At 36.8% G+C, this 18,087-nt stretch overlaps 2 protein-coding genes across 2 annotated transcripts; one reads left to right on the forward strand and one right to left on the reverse strand.

Moving 5' to 3' along the window:
* Positions 1-734: 734 nt before the first annotated feature.
* On the forward strand, positions 735-1,827 carry LOC126755385 (putative gamma-glutamylcyclotransferase CG2811). The gene is made up of 3 exons (XM_050467922.1): positions 735-1,344; positions 1,402-1,509; positions 1,692-1,827. The coding sequence occupies exons 1-3, from the start codon at positions 1,019-1,021 to the stop codon at positions 1,762-1,764; spliced, it is 507 nt and encodes a 168-aa protein (XP_050323879.1). The 5' UTR covers positions 735-1,018; the 3' UTR covers positions 1,765-1,827.
* Positions 1,805-3,289, reverse strand: LOC126755384 (protein CDV3 homolog). The gene is made up of 4 exons (XM_050467921.1): positions 3,238-3,289; positions 2,897-3,152; positions 2,547-2,834; positions 1,805-2,435 (listed from the first exon to the last, which is right to left on the reverse strand). Exons 2-4 carry the CDS (start codon positions 3,098-3,100, stop codon positions 2,193-2,195), a joined length of 735 nt encoding a protein of 244 aa, XP_050323878.1. The 5' UTR covers positions 3,101-3,152; positions 3,238-3,289; the 3' UTR covers positions 1,805-2,192.
* Positions 3,290-18,087: the final 14,798 nt, after the last annotated feature.

Below are 18,087 nucleotides of genomic sequence, written 5' to 3' on the forward strand. Positions count from 1 at the left end.
GTATTCTACTCTAGAATTTTGAAAAATTCGATTTTTTTTATATATTTAAAGTTTAGACCCTTAAAAAATATCCTCCAAAGGATTTTTAAAAATTAAAATTATTTTAAGAGCTACAGTTACTTTAGTGACGCAGTACCTAGCGCGGTTCGGCCGTATCGAATTTTTTAAACGCGTTTTTCTCGAAACTACTTTTTTACCGGCATTATCTCAAGTTCTATACAACCGATTTACTTGAAATTTTGTGTGAACCTTCCTTATATAACTCTTTATCGTTCCTATAAGCATCGTGTCAAAATTTTTGTTTTTAATATTTAAAAAAAATTCAGGAATTTCAAAAAAAAAGCGTAAAAAATGATTTTTATTTTCAGGCAGTCGCCATTTTTCAAAAAAAAATTTTTTTCGTGTTCCCTGAGTTAGGGACTATAACAGCATCATTACTGATTAAGAATTTCTTTTGATTTTTTTTTCAGACCACCAGGAGAGTCAGGATCAATGTCAACAGGATGCGCCATTTTTTTTACACCTGATACCAAATTTGATCGTAATTTCTTCACGGTTTCATGTTTTAATATAAAGGTAGGAAATTGTTCCAGATCATCATATGATTTCGACTTGAGGTAAATTCGGTAGTGGTGATGCACAAGGTCACTTTTGCATGCGCATTTCTGTATCACACTTATGGGTTAATATTTCGCGTTGCCATATGTAAGCAACAAGAGTTGATGGTCTAATAAAATGGAAATATTTAAAATAAGTAGTCACAGCAAAGGCAGAAAATAAGCCAAATGCTACAAAGATTTTTTTAATATCATCAATTTAAATGCATGTGCTCTTAAATATGTGTATAAATGTTGCCGTTCACTTCAACTATTGCGGAAACAATTTGTGACAGTTTTTGTAATTATTTACCTACGTGCACGCTTTGTTGCTCCTCAATCACTTGTTATCAATTTACTCCAATCGCTGATAACTTTTATTAGCTAGTTAATACATACCTGATCAGTACGTTAGTGGCGTTATGTCTGCAAAAATGTCTGGCAATTTAATAAAAGTATTCGTCTACGGGACACTTAAACGGGGAGAGCCTAATCACCATTGGCTAACGCGGTCCGAAAATGGCCACTCACGTTTTCTGTGTGAAGCGCAAACGGTAGTAAAGTTTCCACTCGTCATAGGCACACGCTACAACATTCCATTTTTACTCAACAAACCTGGAGTTGGTCATAATGTTCATGGGGAAGTGTATGAGGTAGACGACACAATGTTCGCAAATCTAGATCTGCTGGAAGATTACCCCAATTACTATGACCGAGAAATACAGCAAATAAAAACTGAGAATAATGAGTAAGTACTTATTTCCAAAGTATTAACTAAAAATAAATAAAATTGTTTATATTGCAGACATATTGATTGTTGGCTGTATTTGATCAAACAATTTCCGGAGAAGTTATTGTCCAAGCGTTACCTAGAAAAGTATAATAACTCAGAGGCACTTCCGTACTGCGAAAGGTCAGAAAGGTTGCCTGAAGTAAAAGCTAAAGACGATATGACCTATTGAGTTATAATTGTTGCATCCGATTTTTTATATTTTTTATTTTATGGATGACAACTATGTATATTAATATGATTATATTTTATAGACTTGGTCAATAGGTTTCATTCATTACTAATGCTGTACTTGATATTTGCAGTTATTTGGACAGCTCCAAGCAAGATATGTATGTACAGGATGAGTTGAATCACGTTAAAGATGAGACCAAATGAAAATGTGATAGATAAAAAGTGATATAAAAAAATAGAACAATTCTTTGTTAGCAGTTGACTTCATTTATATTTTATTTCATTTCTTTTTATAGTATTCCCTTATTTACTTATTATAGAATTTTGGGAATTGTTTGGTTGTTGGATACTAATCTGTCCCTACCACTATTTAAATATAATTTCTATTGTGAAGCGGCAGTTTTCGGACAATTATGAAAAGTGGCGGCAGGTACCACAATTCCGTACTCCAATTTAAAAAGTATAAAAAGTGCGAAAATAAACCACTCTGAGAAAGTTACAAAAAATATAGATACAAAGCGTACAATACATACAATACAGACCGACTTCTAAATCCTGTTCTTCAGAAAACATATAGCAAAAAAAAATAATAATCCAAATAGAAGTGACACTTAATTGGCGGCCTTCGCTTTCTAGCTGTCATCCTCGTCCAGCGACTGGAATCGATTCGCCATGGTAACGGGCGCCAAAACAGGTTCATGGATGCGCTGCACCCTACCTCCGTGTCGAACCTCTTCAAAAGCTGGTTCATTCTTTTTCTTGCGTTGTTCTTCAGGGCGAGCAGCACTCAACGAGGGGAAGTATTCTGCATTTGTAATATCGGGCGCCGCACGGTTACGAGGCTTTAGACGTGGTCCAGGCGCCGCTCCAGCTTGCTAAACACATAATGGCAAAGTGAATAGGTGAATATTTGTAAACAAAGTATTTTTAAATAATTGACGTGGCAAATATTAACATAAATATTGCAATTATTTCTTTTAACTTACAGCAGCTCGCAATGCAGGTGATATATAAAGTTTTGACGTGGGTTTTTCAATCTCCATTGGAATTTGAGTCACCTCTTCGGCGGGAACAACCTTTCTCCAAGGACCGCCTCCACTACGTTTCGAGGAATTAGTTTCAGGATTGACATTGCCATCACTGTCCACATCATCTTCTTCACCTTCTCCTTGGCTTTCATCTTCATCATCATTCAAAGTCAATTGACCGATTTTGAGACCAGTATAATCTTTTCGCTGTTCTTGCTCAAAATCATCCCATTCCTCTTCTGGCGCCTACAAATAAAGAAGAACTTTCATAGTATTTATACGCTAATATATTTGTATTCGTTACTTACCTGCTCCACTACTTCAGTTGGCTCCTCAACAGCACCAGACGTGATTGTTGGTGCAGGTATGGTTGGTTCTACCTTTTTTGACTTGGCGGTCGTTGCTGCCTCCTTTTCTAGATTTTTTACCAACTCCTCAGCAGTTAAAAACTTGGGCTTGGCCTTGGACTTTTTCTTGTCCTTTTTAGCAAAAAAATCGTCCAAATCCGCCATTATGTTGTTTTCGTGCACTTGCAAACGCCAAAGCAGTTGCTGCCTCCGTCAACTGTATACAATTTAATGAAATTCAAAAATAAAGTTCACTCAACGATAGATTTTGCAAAACAGCATGCGTGCAATGCATTGCTTACCACTTGCGACCTTACAAAAGAAGGAATTTGCTTTGAAGTTGACATCTACCAAACACAACGAGTCAACTCGAAACGATTTGGCGAAAGTAACGAGTAGCGAGTGGATAAATATACACAGTATTGCATTTTGTAAGACTTATGAGAACTAAAGAAAATATTAAGGTGATCTGAAATTTTTTCATTGATATATCTTAAAATATTGAGTTAACAACTAAAAATTAAGATTTTAAATATGTATTTACTTTTTTAAGCATTACCTTTATATAAGTCTGTATAAGAGTCGTTTAGTACTCTTAAGAATTGATATGATAAATAGTATTGTTTGACTTGTAGATCAAACTGTTTGATTTGTATGATCAAACGTTAAAACTTAAATAAGATTCTTTAGATGTTGTTGTTGTTGTTGTTGTAGCGGCAACCGTTCCCACGACAGTCGGGTCTACGTAACCGGAACGGACCCGGGTTTTTATCCGGCCAAGGACTGTCAACTCGGACAGACAGACATCCGGATTTCAACTCTACTCGCCACCCTGATCACTTTGGTATATATAACCCTATATCTGACTCTTTTAGTTTTAGGACTTACAAACAACCGTTATGTGAACAAAACTATTATACTCTCCTTAGCAACTTTGTTGCGAGAGTATAAAAACTGAGGGATTAGTTCGGATATATACAGACGGACGGACAGACAGACAGACAGACAGACGGACATGGCTAAATCGACTCAGCTCAACATACTGATCGTTTATATATATACTTTATAGGGTCTCCGACGCTTCCTTCTGGATGTTACAAATTTCGTGACAAACTTAATATACCCTGTTCAGGGTATAAAAAGTGTGCACTAGTTTAATAGATAATGTTCGCATTACTGTGAAGTAACACACAAACTTTGACAAAAAAGTACTCGGAAATTGTAAATAAAACGCAAAATATTTAATTACACATCAATATTTATTTTGTCGCCTTCAAAGTAATCCCCATCAGATGTTGATTGATTGATAAATAAAGAATACACCGCGATATTAGGTCAATTGTGCCCTATCCTAAATCTCAAGCCTCACCTATCCAGCCTATCTATCTATTGATTAAGTCCAATATTCTGCTGGGTCCACCAGATAAAACACACTTATTTCACAATTTTCCAGTCCTTGAAACAATTTTAATAAGCACTTTTTGAGATGGCCTTTCACCTTTTTCAGCTTTACGGAAAACGGGTTCCATTTTGCATGTCAAACTACTAAATCCATATCTCATCGGCCATGTCTTTTTGAAGAAAACTCAGTTTTATGGTAATGAGTCGAGCACGAACGCGTTTTATACCCAAAATATCCATCAAAATCATCTCTTGCCATCTCTCTATCACTTGCCTGACGATTTTCAAGTATCATATTCTTCAATATTTTCATCAGTTAAAGAAATCGAAGATCGCCCAGAACGAGACATGTCTTCAACGATCTCTTTGGAGGCTTTGGACGACTCTTAGGCTTGTGTTTTTATAAGAATTGAATGACCGAAAGTCTTTTCCAACATTCACAACTATTCCACACACGAAATTTGGTTATAAATACAAAATCTCATACAAATTCTTTCGCATAATTTGAAAATTTGAAGAAGATAAAAGCGCGTTTTAACTTTTATGATCTTCAGCTGCCTGTTCATATAGCGGGAAAATTTTTGGCATCATACTACCAACTGACACCTTTCGCCTTTTAGAAAATTCTTGGTCCTAATCCTAGCCTCTTAATGATGCTTTTCAGTTAGTAAATTAAAATTAAATTAGTTTTAAATTTAAGTACTCTTAAAAGTATTAATAATGTTTTTACTCTCGCAACCCAACTGTTGTTTGAATCACCTAAAACCGAAGACGATTTGAAACTCGAATGACTCTGTGTTCGTCCGTCTGCCCGCACAAGCGATACGTTGAGTAAAAATTTAAATGGCTTGATGAAACTTTGTATATATGTTCCTTGAAGCCCGAGAGAGATTGGTATTGTAGATGGACGTGTTGAAAATACCAGCCATGCCCACAAAATGCTAAAGTGCTATAACTAAGCTCCAAATCAAGATACAAAACTGGAATTTGGTTCAAGGGATGTCAGCAGTGGAAGTGAATAGTTCTAGGAAGCAGTAATAGCCCCGCCCGTAAGAGGGCAGGCTTAAAGCCGTATCAGCCAAATTTGCTGATATTATAAAAACGGGTGAAATCGGGATAAAACCGCGTCCGCTCCCAATAAGATGATTATGTTTAAAGTTTCTAAAAGTGCGATACTCAATAAGTAAATACATCAGAGTCATAAAATATCACACTCGAGATGGTACGAAAGGGCTTCATAGGAGATGGTGCAAAAATTTTAATGTCTTGTTGAAATTTAGAACAGATGTAATGAACGTATCTCCTAGACCACCAAAGCTACAATAGTCAAATTCGATTAAGACAATTCTTATAAGAATTTTTGCCGACACTGTAAAACTGGATGAAATCGAATGATAACTCGGTCCACTCTGCATAACTAAACACACCAGATATATTAAATTGTACGCCTTAGATGGTAAGAGAGGTCTTTATACTAGCCGGTATAAAAATTGGACGATCGGCGTGGATATGATAAGGTAAAATCACATTTCTCAAGACCTGCTCTGCCGTTTTATACCAAATGCAGTACGTAACATCCTTTTAATATTCTTATGTTACAGTATAAAAATGACCCACTTCCCATTTTAAATTCCGTCCCACTTTTCCCTTTCCAGTTAATTAATATAATATAACCTTTGCACGACTAAAGCCTTTAGCGTATGCCATCTTTTGACAATAACCTGTCCAAATCCAACAAAAACTTTCCAAGCATCTAGTTACCGAATATTTGGACCCCAGTACCTTTAGTTGACTTTTTACGACAAATATCGGTCAATGTGTAAGGTACATAATTGAAGTTCTGGGATAATCTTTTCCTGACAATGGTATGTCTGTGTGTCGAAAATGGGTTGATTCATGTGCTCCCATATACCCAGCACAATGATTTTCGAACTTCCAGGTGACCTTATACCGCATATATCGGCTAACATTTGAGTTATCTCTATGAAAATGAGAGGGTGTGTTTTACTCATAACAGTGTGCCTAAAATGGATAAAATTGACGGAGCTCCCATATAAGAAACATATAAAATCTGAATGAATTTACTTCATATCATTGGCAATGGTATGTGAGGTGTCTTAATAAATATCAGGGAACATTTTATTAGTATATGGTATATTCATGGTATGTAGTACTGGCAAAAATATCTAAAATCGGGTCGCTACTACCCCCTACTCCTATTTACTACGAATGTATAATGATATTCGTTTTTCTAATAAACATTTTGTCGAATATGTCGGTATGAATGACATATTTAACGGGTGATCCAAGTACAGAATGGAGTCATGTGTAGAAGTTCACGCAAATGAGGAAAGTTCTCTGATCGCCATTCACTTGGGAGTGGCCAGAAACGATTATTTTACATATGGCTCAAGCAGCTCACAACTTCCGGTCTTTGACCAAGTGTCCTCTGGGTAGCCTAAGGACATCCGTTTGAAGGCGAGCTAAAGTGAGAAGGCGAAACATCCCCTCCACAAGGTTGTGCGCTGGGTTTGGGACCCGCCACGTAAAAAAACACTACCAATGGAAAAGCGTAAACAGCCTCGGATGAGAGATCCCCCTTTTGATGACAACCATGGTAAACGAAATAAGGACCACGATTTGAGGGCATGCACCTGAAAACTCCGTCGGCGAGTACTGTCATTCACCCCGGTACTTCAAAGTTATGACTGTCAACAGTGACGTGAGAGCCAAGTCGCGAATGCGACGAGTAGGCAATTGCGAAGCAAAGTCCTCTCTCGACGAACAAAAAACCAATTCTATAAGTCACTCATTATTCCCGTCCTGCTATATGGTGCAGAGGCTTGGACGATGACAACAATTGATGAGTCGACGTTGCGAGTTTTCGAGAGAAAGGTTCTGCGAAAGATTTGTGGTCCTTTGCTCGTTAGCCACGCGAATATCGCATTCGATGGAAAGATGAGCTGTATGAGATATGCGAAGACATTGACCGAATGGTCAAAAACACTCCAGTTCTGAAAATATTCGACGCAGTAGCCACCGGGGGAAGCAGAAGAAGAGGAAGACCTCCACTCCGTTGGAAGGACCAGGTGGAGAAGGACCTGCCTTCGCTTGAAATATCCAATTAGCGCCACGTAGCGAAAAGAAGAACCAAATAGAGGTACTTTTTTCAAGAGCCTTTTTTGTCAAGCTGTCATGTTATTTTTGTTCAGTATTATTTGGCATTTCAGAGAACACTTCGGTGAGCAGATAATTTCACGTTTTGGGCAGGTCGATTGGCCACGAAGATCGTGTGATACCACACCGTTAGATTTTTCCCTGTGGGTATATGTAAAGTCTAAAGTCTATGCGGACAACCCCGCTTATATTCAGTCCTTGGAACAAAACGTCACGCGTGTAATTCGCCAGTTATAATTGCTGGATTCCGGTCTTCTGGTTGGCTTTTTGCACCTTAAGAAATTTCCCTGACTTTGATTCTTGTAACTTACAAGAGTATAAAACGTTCGGTAGCACCCGAAATTGGCCCTTCCTTACTTGTTTATTGTTAGCCAGAGTCAATACACGGAGTGGTTTACTAAAGGGTGCAAAAGCAAAACAGCGATTTGTAATTTGTATGAAAGCTGTGTTTGAGGTCCATGATCACAGGCATTCAGGGAGAACTTATATTATGACATTCAAAAAAATATTATCATTGCAAGGCTTTTTGGATTGCCGATCTATTTACTATAGTTACTATATATAACACCATTTTGCTTTGCAGACGGGTACTAAAGCCAAAATTAACAATTATAAGTTTACATATCTTGGAAACACTGTTTAAAAGACTTGACAACATTGCTAAAATTGTTATTAAAGTGAAACAGATATAAATGGAAACAATGAAGAAATATAAATATTGAAGGATACCATTATTTTTAGTAAATTTGATTTAATTTGTACATTTGGCATGAAATCTTGTTGTAGTAAAGTAAATAATATTTGAAAAATTCATAAAGTATTGGAGATGTGCTTGTCTAGTGGCTACTTTACTCGTGTTAGTTTGCATACAAGATATGGTGTTATAACTAGGATAAGAAAGTATAAATTAAAATCTAAAAACGAAATTGAAGTCTTTTTTAAAACAAGGAGTACCGAAGCTCTAATACCCTTCCACTCAGCTCGTCACACTGATGATTTGTATATATATTTTATACGGTCTCCGACGTTTTCTGCTGGGTGTCATAAACTTCGTGGTGAACTTAATATACCTTCTTCAAGCTATAATTATGCAGTAGATGATCGTAATCAACCGTAAATGAACTACTTATTTCAGTTGCAAGTTTGTATGTATGTTTGTTCAATAATAACAAATCGACCGAAATTTCACAATCAAACAAGTTGCGAAATTTCAGAACTTTATAGCAATTACCGACAAGACATTCTTCTTCAACCTACAGTTATCTTCATAATGGCCATGCTTACATATATGTATGTGCACGTTTGTGTGTACGAAAATGTGTGTCACTTGATTGCCTTAAAGACAGCCGCCGTTCAAAGCGCGGCTTCCGCTATACTTCCATGTGCAGCGGAGCGGCATTAAATAATAACTACTTCACATGGGAAGCGCTTAACGACAGAAAGCTGGCTTGCATAACGACCTTGTGTAAAATAAAAATCGAAGTCAATCTTAATGCAAATCGAAATCGAGTTATTTTGTTTATGCAATAATCAAAATTTCAAAAGAACAACTTTTAGTCGGAAACCACATCATACAATATTATTGTACTATGGCGACCAGTTTAAGAATGAAAATAAAATTGTTTATATCCGAGTGCTTGTCTTAGTCCGTCTTGATTTTATATCATAAAAAAATGATGCCAAAAATTTTGGGTCTCCTCAGAACCTTATCCATTTTGGTGCTGTAAATTATGGTATGTACATATATATTCTTCCCCCAAAAGTTCCCAAGTGGAATATAGGGCCTCAATAAACAAATTACAAATCAATTTATTTAATGCTAGAAATTTGAATTGTCTCCAATAGCCTCCACCTATTGGCTGTTCTCTCTCGTCTGCGGCTCCCATGAGGATTTCAGTTTAATAATGTCCCGGTGATGTCATTTTAGGATTCATACGTTCAAATTTGTTCAGTTCAGCAATCTTTCGTTATAAAATCTAATATTTACTTTAACTCGCTGTAGCTATTTTTATACTAGGACTTGAGTAGATCCGAAACTATATGCTATAGTGGTCCGATATCGACGATTCCGACAGACGTGTGCGAAATTTCAGATTGCCAGATGGGCAGACAGACGGACATGGATAAATTGACTCAGTTCGTGATATGTTCCAAAGTAAACAGGATAATTTTTGAATCTAGCGCCCCCTGGTGGCGCCATCTATATGTCGACTGGTGCGTTAGAATGTGCTATGTTTATCGATTGTCGAGTGAGAATTTCATAACATTTCATTGATTGGAAGTGAAGTTATTGCGTTTTAAGTGCAAATTGATCGTGCCGATCAATATGTGTGCCAATCAAAATCCGTGATCACCGGAAATTCCATCGAATATTTTATGATTCCAAGGGTATTGTCCACAAAGAATTTGTTCCACCCGGCCAAAACGTTAATGCGGTATTCTACCTTAGAGTTTTGAAGCGTTTCGTGCGCCGTATTCGACGTGTTCGGCCCGAATATCGCGAAGATGAAAGTTGGCGTTTGTTGCACGATAATGCGCCGTCTCATCGATCGACGCTTGTGGCCTATTATTTGACCAAAAATCACATTTTAACCATTGATCACTCCCCGTATGCAGACGTAAGGGCCATTCAAAAGGCTTGCACCGGCATACTGGCGTCCATACCGGCCAACGAGCTAAAACACTCGTTCGACATACTTTTGAACCATGCACAGAGCTGTATTGAAGCAGAAGGAGACTATTTTGAATAAAATAAATTGATTTTGCCGAAAAAACCATTTGTTCTATTGATATATTGAACGGTAAAGATATATAATTTTTTTTTCAAAAATGTAGGATTAGGATCTCTAAAACATTTTAAAATTCTTCTACTTTGCAAACATAGTTCGAAAATACAACAAATTGATTATACGATATCACAGTCGTCATGACATACTCTTCAACTCATAAACAACTCCGAGTATTTCCTAAATAAATAAATAAATAAATTAAATTTTCGAAGCTTCCCTCAATCGATGTTACTAACGATTAAACAATCTTAAACATAACTCTGCTCACATGCGCATCTATGTTTTTCTCTGTCAAGGTCAAGCAGATGCATTTTATATGCAATTAGTTTATTCAAATTTTATTCAATGATTCGGTTAGTTGAAAAATGGAGGCGCAAGAGCGCCACACCGCATGCGGCCGCACTTCGGCCATCGGTCTATTTATTGATTTCGCCTGATGTCAAAAAAGTAAAAGAAAAAAGAAAAAATTTAATTTATTCATTGATGCATTTTTAATACTTTTTTGTATCTCTCTTTTCAGTTTTTTGCTTCGGGACTGGCAGCGCGATATTAACATATGTTAATACACAGATGTGACCAAAGGTGTCTTCTATGAGCGCTTGGAGCGCACCTATGACGAGTGCCCTCGCCACGATGTCAAAATCGTTCTTGCCAACTTTAATGGCAAGCAAGAAAGGTTTGACGTCGATAAGCTGCAATCGTAACAGACAGCCGAACGATTTTCTACTCGACTTGCACTCCTGCTTACTGAGAACACTCATCGGCAACTCGGTATAAGGGAAATGTGGGACGGCATTTCAAGCTGCTTACGTACAGCTGCTAACGAAACCCTTGGTTTTCTGAAAAGGCAAAAGAATAGTTGGTACGAAGAGGAGTGCCGTGTCGCAGTGGAGAGAAATCAGACTGTCTAACCACAAAGTTACAATCGGTCACAACACGTGCGATAGATACCGATAGTTGAAGAGGGAAGCGAGACGCATTTGCAGACCACCTCTTTGTCGAAGCCTCCTTCGACAGCACGAAAAGGAACTGCCTCTACGCCGATATGTCTGAACTTGGTATTCCCGCAAAGCTAATACGGCTGTGTAAGCTAACGTTCAGCAACACCAAAAGCTTTGTTAGGATCGGAAAGGACCTCTCCGAGTCGTTCGATACCAAAAAAGCTTTCAGACAAACAGAAGGTACAATCTTCTGCAAGAGTATACTATACAACTGATGGCTTGCGCCGGCGATATTGATATTATTTGCCTCAACAACAGCGTCGTTAGTTCTTCTTTCTACAGACTGAATGAGGAAACGAAGCAAATGGGTCTGGTGGTGAACGGTTGTATGACGAAATATCTCCTGTCATCAAACAAACCGAGGTCTCACTCGCAACAAGGCTCCCACGTGACTCTTGACAGTCATAACTTCGAAGTCACTGATAATTTCGTCTCACTCGAAGTCGTTGATAATTTCGTCTATGTTGGAATCAGCATTAACACAAACCACAAATTTCAGCCACAAAATCCAACGCAGAATAACCTTTACCAACAGGTGCTACTCAGCCTGAGTAAAGACCAAATCCTACAAGTCACAGATCTTCTCCGCACTGCTACGTGGTGCGGAGTAATGAACAATGGCTTTAAGAGTATTCGAGAGAATGCTTTGCAGAAGATTTATGGTTCTTTGTCCATTGGCAAGGGCTATTAAGAGACGGCGGCTACGCTGGTTAAGTCATGACGTCCGAATGGATGAAAACACTTCAGCTCTGAAAGTATTCGACGCACTACCCGCCGGGAGAAGCAGAGCAAGAGAAAGACCTCCACTCCATTGGAAAATCAGGTGGAAGAGTACCTGGCTACATTTGGACGCGCTGTTGTAAACTCGGCTATAACGGCGTAAGTGGTGTCTACGCCAATAAAGAAGAAATGCACATATGTATGGTAAATTTTCGTCATTCTCTTTGGAAAATTCGGAGTATCATATTTTTAATTTCAGCCTCTTATATGCAGTATAATTCAAAAACTAATTGTTACCTTCGCTAATAAACAGATTGTTTTACTATCGCATGAATATATTGAAAATCATGAATAAAGGTAATTAAATATTTACCCGAGAGCCTAACACACAAGACTAGTGGTATCCGTAGTACTATTTTTCTTTATGATGTAAAAAAATGATTTTTTCTGATAAAAATTTGTTTTCTGATGGTAAAAAGCACCCTTGATTCAAAGCAGGATCACCGAGAAAATCGGTCCCAGGTAACAGGAATGTTTCTAACACTTTATATATTTTAAAAACAATCTTCCTTGTCGGGCCTGATACAGCTTAACAAATCGAACCGATATTGTCACGTTGTAGAACCGTCCCATGCCTTGAGATTCCGAGCGCAGCAAGCTTCTCATATACAGTACAGATCATTCAGCTGTCATTGTTCATACTTCATGCGAGGACCAATCACAAAGCAGTATACCCTTACATACCGACGTACATTTAAATGCAAAACTTTATAGTTGACGTTGGGAAAAAACCCCTTAAATGAAGATTTCGTCGATGAATAAAACCATATATTTATTAAAAGAAATGTTCTTTCATTGCTTCACCCCATCTTTATACCCTGACAATAGAACAACAATTGTGTATATGTAGCTCTCATACAAACTGAACCATCGAACTAAAGACCTTGAATCAAAACCTGTATAGCTTATAGCTGGCACTTAAACTGACCGATTCAAATCAGAATAAACATTTCTTTATTCCCTTTTTTGTCTTAAAAATGCACCTGTGAAGGGTGTATAGCTTATGTGCCTCCGCAGTAAACGTTTTTGCTTGTTTTAAGCTCGAATCGTAGCTATTTTACCGACGAAAACTATTGACTTCATATTGCCGTGTAAAAGTGGCAGTGAAGCCTCAATGGGAAATTTATCACGTCTCATTAAATAAACTTTCCATAAAGAAGAGATAAAAATGTGCATATTATATAACATATTCAAATATTGGATGATACCAACACGCTGTATAATCTCGATGAATAATAAAACATCAACCAAAAGTGAAATATTATTTAAAATCCAAAATTGGTTTCCTACAAATTGCTAATTTAATGCAAAACCACTCACCAATACACACAAACTTCCACTAAGAAAAAAATGAATACATAACATTAAAATTGTTTTCTTTGAGCGCGCTGATGCTGGCTGCTTTTGATGCTTTTACGCTTGCAAAAAATTAAGCACACATCTTGCATAAATAATACATAATAATACATTCGAAGATTTGCATATTAGTTTTGCCAAGGAAATTGTCAAAAGTTTGCAAAAACCGAGACAGTTGCGAAAAGCGAACACAAAATGAAAACAAAACAAACAGTACAAGTTCACACAAAAACACAGCTGCTCACATATGCACACAGATGCACCTGTGCTTGCTTAACCAGACTGGTGAATCTCCGGCTAAATTAATCTTCGGAATAATAATGAAAAAGAAAGAAATTGAACTTTGAAATTTGTCTTCCTTGTAATTTCTACTTATCAAACCATAAAGGCGTGCCATTAAATGGATTTAGAAATAAGCTGAGTTGATTATAAGCATTATATCAGTCAGTAGTATCATCGGACTTTAGTCTTTTCTAATTATATTACCATATATAATATGTATATTGTTCTAATGGCGTTTTCAATTGCAACCAGTGGGGAAAAATGGACTGCTGAGATATAATCGTGTCAAAATTGTTTATGCGTTGAAACTGTTTAGATATACAATTATTTTTAAATTTATAAATATGTTGGATGGAACTTAACCCTCAGGAGAACAGACATACTTACTCGCCTATAAAATATACTTCCAGAACAATTTCATGCCGGCTTATAATGATTATTCAACCTTAGTGATATGAGCTTTGACTAAGAAATTTAAAAAATTCAGAGCTTAAAACGATGAGATCTATAAACCATAGGTTAGATTATCATTCGTTTAAAGAGTTACCAGACCATGTAGATGAATATTTATATTTATTTATTTATTTATTCCATCCAATTCAACCAAATAAAGCTTGGAACCTTCTTACCTTACCTGGAATCATTACAGTTCTTCATTGTTTGCTTGAATCCTAGTGGAATATGAAGCTGACTATCATATTGGCTTTATCTTACAGCTAAGCGAAGTAAGACATTTAGAATTAATTGTGATCGAAGTTATTATTTAAATTGATATATGTACCAGAAAACTTCGTTTAATCCGAGTCGCGATCTTTGGACTCAAGTACGGGCGAAGTTGTAAGGTATATCTGATAAAAAATTAAAATTTAATTTTTATTGATTTCAATAAATTTTGTCCTCTTCAGAGTACTCCTCGCCTTATGCAACGAACTTTTGCCAATGCTTCACCTAATTTTCGAAACTCTTTTTATACTCAGAGCCTTTGAATTTGTCATTAAAGTTGGGGAGAATAGCAGTACGGGGTAAGAACATTGACTTCTTTATGCTAGTTAGTTTTTGAGGAACCACGGCTAGGTGTTCCGACAACGTTTGCCATGTTAAAACAAGATTCATAGTAAAAAAATTACGTTTTTTGCGAAATTATTTCTTAAATACGGATTGAGTAATCTTAGTCGAATATTTTGTACATTATTGAGCATACTTTTGACAATGAAGGGTACTTAATTACTTGGTGTTAGGAAGTTCTAAAGAGTTTGAGTGATCACGAAGGCTTTTCCTTTTACGCAGCACATCAGTTTTGGCCCCAATATTATTGTCATCGTAAAATAAATCAAAAGTTATGTCATTTCGAGGCTGTCGTTTAGTTTTCATTGGTAGTGTTTTTTACGTGGCGGGTCCCAAACCCAGCGCACAACCCTATGTAGGGGATATTTCGCCTTCTCACATTAGCTAGCCTTCAAACGGATGTTCTTAGGCTATCCAGAGGATACTTGGTCAAAGACCGGAAGTCGTGAGCTGCTTGAGTCATATGTAAAAGAATCGTTTCTGGCCACTCCCAAATGAATGGCGATCAGAGAACTTTCCTGAACTTCTACACATGACTCCATCCATGTCATTTACCTAAGTATTCACCTTTTCGTGAGCAATAACCAAATAAAATTATTTTGATTTTTCCTTTAAAAAGTTTGAACTTTTAACTATCTTACGAAACTTCATTTTTTAGATTGACAACACCACTCGAAATTGAACTGAAAATAGTTGAAAATCATAATAGCGAAAATGAGTTTAATTGCAGCAACTTCAATTCAACCGAGTGGAGTTGAAAACCGTAATAGGGGTATGGGTGAGCAAATGCCCAATAGCAAATTTATATGAAATAATATTTTACAGAGATCGCGAAATATTTCTTGTGAGTTTATTGTTTACAATCTGAGAGTATCTAAGTATATTGCAATGGTTTTGCATTTTATTGCCAACACAACTCATATTTCTTATTTACATATGTATATATTCGTATGTATGCAATCAAACTAAAATCGATTATATAGGAACAATACCACCAACCTAGGTACTCCCAAACTCAACAAGCTCTCATAGTTAGTCCACCTTTTATAATCGCTACTTTGTATAATTACGACATCGTTTGAGAGTAAATAAAATGTTAGCCACTAATAGGTATTTATCGGTTATTACGAGTAAATTGTAATACATTAAACATACGAGAGCGCTTGTCCTATATTGAGATAATAATATCAGCGTGAATTCAACCATTTGTAAAGAATTTCGAGGCTGGTTTGCATGGATAGAGCAAAAAAGTAAGAAAAGAAACAGATAATGGTGTATTAGAGTACTTTTGTAAAACAAAAAACTGGAATCTAAATGAAAGTGCGTACATTAATTTACTTCTTATACTATACTAATGAAGAATTTAAAGAAATTTTGTAAAATTTTTAGGAATATTTTATCTTATATTTATTAGCTCGAAACCCGTAATATTATTCAAACATTAGAGAATACTCAATTGGCGATATTTCGAAATGAAAGCTGCATTAGGATACAAAACCCGAAGGTATATTCCCAGTATTTTGGACGAACGAACAATGCGGGATACACCTATCTTCTCTGATTATTGTGTTGTCTATTTTGTTATTCTTATATACTCAAAAATATCCATTAGAATAAACTAATTGTGAACTACACTTTAGACAGCAGTACTCACAAGTTTATATGTATTTCCACTGGCAAATGTCAATTATAATTCAAGTAAAGTTGCAGGCTTAAAGATAAATGCGGTCAACCATATATCAATTATATAAATCGCAGCTTTCTTATCAAGACGCTCACCTTCATGGCGAGTGCTTGCGATTTTACTAATTGCGCAATAAGAATCTAGCATAGAGATGTGTATGCAACGGTTTATGATTTTTCATGATATACAAGTTGTGTTCCAAAGGAAACAGGACTTAAAAAAAACGGAACAAATGGGTTTTTCGGCAAAATAAATTTATTTTATTCAAAATAGTCTCCTTCTGCTTCAAAAGCATGCCGAACGAGTGATTTGAGCTCGTTGGCTGGTATGACCGCTAGTATGCCGGTGCAAGCCTTTTGAATGGTCCACTACGTCTGCATAACGCTTTTCTTTCATGGGCAAATGCATTTTTCCGAAAGGGAAGAAGTCGCACGGTGCCATATCAGGTGAAAACGGGGAATGGTTAACGGTTAAAATGTGATTTTTGGTCAAATAATCGGTCACAAGATGTCCTTCGAATGTTGGATTCTGAGCAATTTTTGGTCGTCAGCCAATTTGTGCGGAACAAACCGTGCATACACCTTTCGTAAGCCCAAATGTTCGGTCAAAATGCGATAAATCGATGTTTTGGAGATGTTCAATTCCATTTCCACGAATTTCAATGATGATTTCGGCTGATTTTTGATGAATTCACACACAGTTTCGATGGAATTTCCGGTGATCACGGATTTAGATTGGCCCAGATGTTGATCGTTATTTATGTTCTCACGACAACTTTGAAAACGTTGAAACCACTCATGCACTCTGCTACTGGATAGGTAATCATCGCCATAAACTTGTTTCATCAATTGAAACGTTTCAGTAAAAGTTTTACAAGTTTAAAAAAAAATGTTCGAAGCTCATTTTCGCACCGATAACACAAACATACTGACACTTAAAACGAAATAACTTCACTTCCAATCAATGAAATGTCATGAAATTCTCACTGGACAATCGATAAAGATAGCAGATTCTAACGCACCAATCGACATATAGATGGCGCCACCAGGGGGCGCTAGATTCAAAAAGTCCTGTTTACTTTGGAACGCACCTTGTATGAAATTATATCAAGTTTATAGGGTGCACCAGTTATTATATGGACATGCAAATATTTTTATATTGAGTTTTGCAGTTTGGTTAGGTTATTCTAGCAGGCTAATGGGTCACGCATATACCAGTTTTCTTACTTGTTACCATATGGAGTTGCGTTGCGTAGTTCATAAGAAGTAGCTATCGTTCAGGATGCCAGCAATTGAGGCAAATCTCAACAGGTTCTACAGCCTCACTACCGATACCTCTTCCAATATGCCATGTCGTTGAGTTCCAAATGATTTAAGCGCTGCATTGTTAGTGCGGGACAAGGCAAGTGCACAAAAGGTACTCCATTGCTTCCCTGGTTCCTTACTCTTGACATTTTCTGCAGTCATCTCGATTTTTCAGCCTTATTCTACAGGCATGTGCTACACAATCATGTTTTTCAGTCTCTTCTATTCTTATAATGCACGGGTTTACCAATGTGAGTCACGTTATGGGATGACAGCTCTACACCACTCCTTGCAATTCCGATCGCTACTTCAT

This window comes from Bactrocera neohumeralis, chromosome 4 (genome assembly GCF_024586455.1).
Source record: "Bactrocera neohumeralis isolate Rockhampton chromosome 4, APGP_CSIRO_Bneo_wtdbg2-racon-allhic-juicebox.fasta_v2, whole genome shotgun sequence".
NCBI lineage: Eukaryota > Metazoa > Arthropoda > Insecta > Diptera > Tephritidae > Bactrocera > Bactrocera neohumeralis.